The sequence below is a fragment of the Branchiostoma belcheri genome, unplaced genomic scaffold (genome assembly GCF_001625305.1).
Source record: "Branchiostoma belcheri isolate BF01 breed outbred unplaced genomic scaffold, Haploidv18h27 scaffold8, whole genome shotgun sequence".
Lineage (NCBI taxonomy): Eukaryota > Metazoa > Chordata > Leptocardii > Amphioxiformes > Branchiostomatidae > Branchiostoma > Branchiostoma belcheri.
In genome coordinates, this window is record NW_017804464.1 from 3,589,117 (window position 1) to 3,596,580 (window position 7,464).

The 7,464-nt window shown below is 45.1% G+C and overlaps 2 protein-coding genes across 2 annotated transcripts in view; one reads left to right on the plus strand and one right to left on the minus strand.

Annotated features, from left to right (window-relative positions):
* Window positions 1-4,569, minus strand: part of LOC109486215 (volume-regulated anion channel subunit LRRC8E-like) — a 6,112-nt gene extending 1,543 nt beyond the window's left edge. The window contains exons 1-7 of the mRNA XM_019789929.1: window positions 4,343-4,569; window positions 3,641-3,816; window positions 3,127-3,284; window positions 2,246-2,495; window positions 1,779-1,890; window positions 1,081-1,208; window positions 282-421 (exon numbers count right to left, since the gene is read on the minus strand). Of these exons, the coding sequence (XP_019645488.1) occupies window positions 282-421; window positions 1,081-1,208; window positions 1,779-1,890; window positions 2,246-2,495; window positions 3,127-3,284; window positions 3,641-3,816; window positions 4,343-4,530 (1,152 nt within the window). The 5' untranslated portion in view covers window positions 4,531-4,569. The remainder of the gene's footprint in view (window positions 1-281; window positions 422-1,080; window positions 1,209-1,778; window positions 1,891-2,245; window positions 2,496-3,126; window positions 3,285-3,640; window positions 3,817-4,342) is intronic.
* A 1,134-nt stretch (window positions 4,570-5,703) lies between these two features.
* Window positions 5,704-6,963, plus strand: LOC109486059. Its single transcript, XM_019789749.1, has 3 exons — window positions 5,704-6,214; window positions 6,495-6,707; window positions 6,858-6,963. Exons 1-3 carry the CDS (start codon window positions 5,931-5,933, stop codon window positions 6,961-6,963), a joined length of 603 nt encoding a protein of 200 aa, XP_019645308.1. The 5' UTR covers window positions 5,704-5,930.
* The last annotated feature ends 501 nt before the right edge of the window (window positions 6,964-7,464 follow it).

Consider the following 7,464-nt stretch of genomic DNA (forward strand, 5'->3'; position numbering starts at 1 on the left):
CCCTTTATTTTTAAAAAAATTATTTCAGGATCCAAAGTACAAATGTAGTCTGGTTGAGAGTAGCATCAAAGCCCCATTCACACTGGCACGGGTATCTTTTTTGCCTGGTACAGACATACAGTTATATTAGAGGTAACACCACTGTCCTTGGTGCTGAATCGACTTTCACACAACAACATGATGGTCCCAAACGCATCCTAACATATCTAAACTCAGTCCCAATGCAGTAAGAGCGTAATGCAGTTCACCATCCAGTCGAAAAAACGGAGATGAAAACCTACCTTGGCCTGGACGCCGGTGGTGATGCGGCGGACCTGCAGTTCGTATTCCTCCGCGCCGGTGGCCTTCCCCCAGACGATGGTGATGGAGTTACGCTCCTTCCCGTTCTTAGAAAACTCGATGTGACCAGGCGAGGATGGCACTGAAAAATGAAGAAGATCCACAACTGTCTCTTTCAAAACAAGTACCATAACCCCCAAAGAAAACCGCCTGTTTTCCCTATATTTGGAGTTACCAAGCACTTGTCTACAAATTTCGTTTTATTCATGCAACATCAAAAAGAAGATCACAACAGATACGAGGGCCGTGCATTGGGCAGCTTTTGATGATACCATGGCGAATTTACGACAAGTACACAAAACAATCTGATCACTGATCTGGTCTACATTGTCGTGGTAATGCTGTCTTCCTCCTGAGCTACCCATAGTGCCCCGTATTTCCCAGCATGCAATGGGATCTGCAAAAAGGTCTATAATTGGGGAATTCATAACTGACCTTTATCTATTGAGGAGAGAGGGAAGGTGGAAGGAGAGGGATGGACAGACAGAAGAAGAAGGGAGAGAAAGAGAGTTGATCACAAAGAGCACAACTGAGCAAATTTGTGCATCAAAAAATACAATAAGTTCAATACGGTAAAAGTACTGCTTCTTTCACCAATGATTCTGAAAATAAGAGAACATGTAACGCAAATGAACTGCTAGCGCTTGCATCAAAGGTATAGTCTGGTATAGACGGTACTGTCATCATGTCACTTCAACATAGTAGAGGATTTTAGTCCAAAATTTGAAGTAATTGACCTACAGAGATAGCTCTTGATCTTGATGGCGGAGTTGATCATGGCCTTGAATGAGCCCAGGGCGGCGCGGTTCTGCAGCTCAAACAGGCGGCACAGGAAGTCCATGTCGGCACTGTCCTCTTTGCGCATAGAGCTGGAACACGCGCATACGGTCATGTCAGGGATTCGTTGTCACTCTGATCTGTATAGTCGGTATAACCGCCCTTCGGTGTAACACACCAGCTGATACTGATAAGTTAGCTGATGGACAAAGATACAGAAGATATAGTCTGACTGCTAACAATTCTATTTCAACATTTATTACAAAATGGCACACACAATTTTTCCACTTATTTGCATAAGCGGACAACAGCTTTCACCAAGGAGGTTATAGGTTCTAAGTCCATGCTTTCACTGAGTAAAGTTAGGAAATTTGTGGAAAGTGCCTTTCCCATGCACGTGCACACGATCGGTGGCATGGCAGGAACTGGGGACCTCTTGGTTTAAATATTATAATAGAGCCGAACGCTAGCGCTCTGTCGTTACGCCACGCGACCCCACAAGATGCTACAACTTTGCTGTGACGCCTTCTTTCTTCCCGGGAAGGACATAGGAGCAGTGCCCACGGCCCACCGCACGCCGGCGGGTGATGTCCTTGGTGCTGAAATAGGGATGGGGGTGGCGGTGGTAGATTCTACCTCCATGGTTCAAGAGCGACACCTACCGGAAGAGGCTCTTGCAGGAGAAGACGGCTCCGACCAGCGCGAAGAACGCGATGAGACAGATCCAGATGCGGGTCAGCACGAAGGACACGAAAAACAGCATCCCGATGTCGTCTGCAAGGGGAACAACGAATGGGTAAGAAAAGCAAACTTTCCTGCAGTTTCCAAACAAGCTGCCATGGGACAAAAATTCATGTCACTTCCTTAGCCCAAGAGCTGTCTTCCATTCAAAATTCGTGACCCTAGTATGTCTAGATCACGTCATATCAAAACCGCGGAAGTTCTGCTGCCGTACCTTGGAAAGCCGCCAGGGGGGCGAAAATCTGATCATTTCTAGGTCTTATCAAGGCCTACTTACCTACCAAGTTTCATGACAATCCAGCTAAAGCTTTTTTTGAGTTATCGTGCTAAACCATATACATATGCTGGTCACTTCGCTTATTTTGCTGGGGGTAAGCTGAAGACTTACGGGCACACTGGTACTCGCTGAAGCCGATGTCCTTGAGCGCGGGCAGGCTGCAGTGGAACATGTGCGGGAACACCCAGTAGTGGGGCAGGCTGTAGGACAGGATACATCCGCACAGCGTCGCTAACAGGAGGGACTTGATCATGTAGCCCAAGCAGATACGGGACAGGCGGAAACCCTCCTCGTACCGGATGATGGTCTCACAGAACTGGGCTATCTGGGCGTCTTCGTAGGTGTGTTCTCGCACCTTAACCTGCTACCGGACCAGGGATAGGTACATCGTTAACATTAACAAGATATAGCCTCTACCAGACACCGCGAATCGCTGGAGAAATAGTAGAAATAGCCCAAAGTAAAGGGAATACGATACCTACCAGAGAGGGTACCCTCTGTACCCTCTCTGTTCTTCTAACTCCCCTGGTATATTATTCCTTTTATCATAATTATTTTGGCCAATTTCTACTATTTTTCCAGCCATCCGCGGTGCCTTATAGAGGCTATAACAGACGTACTGCGGTACAATCATAGTTACAATTACTCCTTTGCTACGTACTGCACTTGCACTGTGACGTAAAGAATGTTTCAAACAAACTTCGAAGGTGACGAGAAGACTATAAGAGGTGGAATGAGAGGAATAAGGAAGTTGATAAATTTTCTTAAGGAAGATGATGATTTTTTCCTTTCTAGACTAAAAAGCAAAGGATCTAAAATACTTAAATAAAACGACTCGCGTGAAAGAAAACCTCACTTTTTTGTTTCAGTTGATAAACTGTAACGCGCAGTTCAGTCAATTGCAAGGACCACGTGGAAGTTGCAAGAGCCTGGGTGAGATGGGCAAGCAAAGGAAAACAACGAAAGTACAGCGGACTTTAGACCGATCTCACCTCTGCAGCAGAGGTGCTATGCGGGTTGTTGTCGGCTGGGCTGTCGGCCTCATGCAGTTCCGCATCCTTTCGCTGGAAGTCGCGGATGCGCATGTCGATGGCCGGGCGGAGATGCGCAGTCTCCAACACCAGCGTGTAGAACCGGATCACACCGGAAACTGGAAAATAAAAAAAATATCTTGGTGACAACAGCATTGATAAAACCATCATAGCATATTGGCTTTCGGCCATGTAAATTTTCTTTGTCATTAATTTTATGTTGCTAAAGCATCTATATTATTTTTTAATCATTACAATAGTTTCATGATTATTATTTGTTGCCTTCTAAGCTTCCTATCCACTCCTGCATACTGCTTTTTGCCTTTATTCTATCATGTGTATTAGTATATTATGTAAGAATAGATGAAACAAACAAAACAAACAGGGCAAACAGAAAGGATAATGATTTCAGCACCAAGGACAGACATCATATCCAATTTGACCACTGACAGTAGAAACTCTGATCTCTACTTACTGATGTGCGGGAAGTTGAGCCAGAACGTGTTGGTGACGAACATGGAGAGTTTCTCCACCAGGACGATGTAGAGGAAGTACTGCAGGTAGAGGGGGAGGGTGGCGTGGCAGGAGGACCGCACGAAGTCACTCATGGGCACGCTGTAGTACTGGATCGCCTCTTCCCGTGTGATGAAACTGTGAACAGGATTTTATTTGGATAGAAGTTCAGCTATGGTCAAATTGTGTTGATCCTCAGCCACCACGTTATGTTACTTTTAACCATGTCGACATTATTATGGAGGTATGAGATCTTCGAATTCTAGTTCAATTCTGTTCTATTCTACCTTATACTAGTACTTTATGTTACTTCGCATTCCAGTCTATTTTAGTCCAGTGAAATCCATTCCATAGCTATCCTCCACTCCACTAAATCGTATATAGTTGCGTTCATTCCATTTTATTGCACTGACAGTACTTTTTACATAAACCCACTCCCATTCCTTTGACTCCTATTACACAACCAAGTCTTTTATTCATGGGAATGCATCTATAGCAGCGACACCTGTGCTGCAGTGCAATGTGAACCAGGCAGAATTGCCCTGAGGAAGGTGACAGACGGCCACCGAAACGTTGGCGGAAAAAAGGCTTGGTTGTGTAAAAAGAGTCTCTTTCTTTACTATGTGTCTATTCCATCCCAGTCTCTACCCTACATTGACCTCACCCTTGGTAAGTGTCGTTCCCCTGTAGGTCCGGGAAGCAGAGAATCTCGTGGCCCATCAGCCCCTTCAGCGTGCAGACGATCCCTACCACGAAGAAGCCGATGAGGATGTAGTCTATGGCCACGTCCCACCACGGCTTCAGGGCCTTGATGGCCACGGCCCTCTCCACGGGCTTCTCAACAAACGACATCTCTGTCGCTTTTTTTCAATCCTCTCTCGATTCAGACCTGAAACTAGAAAGGTAACATTTGCAAAGCAAATGCATAATGTTTACCTCCGCATATGGTCTGCTCTGTTAAATCTCAAGACTCCTGTCTGACGTTAAAGATCTAAATCCCTCCTGCTATAAAATTGGAACATGATGTAACCCAACACTAGTTACCATGGTAAAAGGCAAAACATTGGTTCAGGTTATTGAGGTCACTGTTCGGAGAAGAAGAAGAAGAAGAAACTGAGCAAAAACAATATGTTTTCCTTCGATAAAGGGAGTAGACGTAGTACTAGAACCAACGAATTTAACCCCTAGCAGTCACGGCATTTGATCCATATGGCGCAACAGCGAGGTCGCTTACGTCTGCCGTCATGGAGACATGACTTTCAATTAAGACTTTAGAAAATTTGACGCTAGAGAACCTTCTGATGCAGCGCCAATGTTTGCTTTGTGTGGCCGCTTCGTTGGAAAGTCTCGTTTAATCACGTTTTCACGATTCATTAGTTTAATACACGCCCCTCCTCACGCCTTCGCTCACACGGTGTCGCTCGTGACTCTGCGGCGTACCCGTCTCTCTGCAAGGCGACACCGTCTTAATTTTATTGATGACACTCTCTGATTATGAAGACCCCCAAACTAGTGCGCGCGGTCGAATAAAAAAAATTCCCGGCCAAAAATAAAAATTCTACTTAAAACCAAAGAAATACAAAGCTGGTATTGTGAATTTGCGGTATGGTATTGTGACATTACGACAAGCCGGCACATGCTGGATTTTTGCGGAATTTATGAATAGGCACTGTACGTATGTACTAAGATCTTGAGTCGTGGAGCTTCAGCAGCTTCGGTGCCATCCTGCAGAGTTATCACCGGCTCCGTATTGTCGCTAACTACCCACGCCTAGAGCTAGACCAGAGCCTCTGATGAAGACGTGATCTTTTTTTTTTGTTGACAACAGGCGATGCGCGCGTGGATGTCATCCATAAAATTAAACCGGTATGGCCTAAGTCTCCCGTGCTCCCGCGACTTTCCTGCTGTATCACAGATTAGCTACACCCTGATCCACCAGCCGCCGTGCCCTTTATAAGCGCACGTTCACTTTGAGAGGCACCGCACGAAGTCGGCAGGAAACACGGTGCGTTAAAGACCGTATGAAACCTAATTAAGTTGGTTAAAAACAGTGACATTTCGAAAATATACATATGTCTCAACATATTAAAGTAGTTTTTACCGGTAATCATTGAAAAATATAGCTTATACGGCCTTTCAAACATTGCGATTTTCGCGATCCGCGGGCGAGACTCCGGGCCCGCAACCGGAAGTGCTGTGACGTCACGTGCAGAACGGCGTGTTCCAACTCCGCTGCTCCTGCTATACACAATATGGCCGACGACGAGTACCACTCGGACTCAGACTCATCGGAGTCAAGTGTGGAAGCTATTTTTGAGGCTTTCGAGCGCGAAGAGCTAGTGGAGCTAGTAGAGGGGGCCGTGGGAGGTATTGTACCGTACCGGTTCGAGCCGTATCTTGACGAACAGCAGGCAGAACCGGAGGATAGCGACGAGGAACTTCAAGGTCGAGAGGAAGACGCGCGTGGGGACGCCGATGACAACCGGGATGACAACGCCATTCCCATGGGCGTTCAGAGACGCAATAATACGAACTGGTAAGTAAGACATGATACAATGTATAGTGGCGCAGTTTTTGCTGCACGTACCTGGGATTGATTTTGAAACTTTAACATACAATAGGAGGTTACCAGAGTTTACGCTGCATGTCAAGTTACGGTATATAACGTGTTATATACCGAATTTTACCGTAATAAATGGCTGCCACGTCTATGCCAACGAAATAATTTTTTCCCCTCACCTACAATGTCAAAAAGAAACACCACAGTATAATACAAGTCCCCCAGTGATTTCAAGAACACTTTGAATTTTTAATAGGTGTACCTGTGGACAATGCGAGGTGATGAACTCGGAAGTGGAGGGCGTCTGCTGTAGGGAACAGGCCCGGGTTTCAGAGACCAGAGAGCAAGTCCAGGGCATCGAATGTATCACTGAACATATCGGCTTTCAGCCGGTATGTTTGAACGAGTATGTTCTACTGACGGCTCACTACCAGTACCAGGATCAGTACGGACAGGCCCTCGGAAACGAGTGAGTATAAAGTGTTTTGGACCTTAGGATATTCTAAATTTTTGTATAACATAGATAGGCAGAATTAAAAAAATAATATAAGCAGAATGTTGTTTTTCATCGCATTACTATTACTAGACCCCTTACTAATGTCTGTCTTTCACCTTTCAGGTGGAAGAGATACTCTGCCTACCGGCAGTTTGTCCGGTGGACGTACGGCCACCTGGGGAGAGACATCAGGGTCCCCCTGCCGTCCTGTGTTGTGTCTAAAAGTTAGGTCGGCCTTCTCTTCTGAGAACTATACGGGCTACAGGGAGAACAGGGCATAGGGCCTGTCCGTACTGATCCTGGTACTGGTACTGAGCAGTCAGTAGAACATACTCGTTCAAAGACTTTCTTTTACCTTGAGTTGCCACCTTTCTGTTGCATCAACAATACATATATAAATTTGGATTAAAAGAAATCTATCTTTCTCCATGTCAAAAGTTTATTGTTACATGAAGTAAAGTTGACAACATTTACCTAACTTGTGTAACTTAGATATCTTGGTCTCATGAACTCGAACATCACGTACAAATTACACAGTAGCAAAACTATTACAAACATTAACAGGTTTAAACTTAACATGCCTTGATTGCACTCAACAGTATGCAGATAGGTAGGTAGTTGCACTTGATAATGTTTACTTGTAGGGATATATATAAATCTGGATACCTTATTTACCCCTTTGCTGGTCTTTTTGATTGTTACTAATAAGTTTATGACACAGCCAATGTAT

Coding starts and splice junctions, on each gene's coding strand:
- LOC109486059 (XM_019789749.1), top strand. CDS start 5,931: ATGGCCGACGACGAGTACCACTCGGACTCAGACTCATCGGAGTCAAGT. Junction 6,215..6,494: donor AGACGCAATAATACGAACTG/GTAAGTAAGACA, acceptor AATTTTTAATAG/GTGTACCTGTGGACAATGCG. Junction 6,708..6,857: donor GGACAGGCCCTCGGAAACGA/GTGAGTATAAAG, acceptor TTCACCTTTCAG/GTGGAAGAGATACTCTGCCT.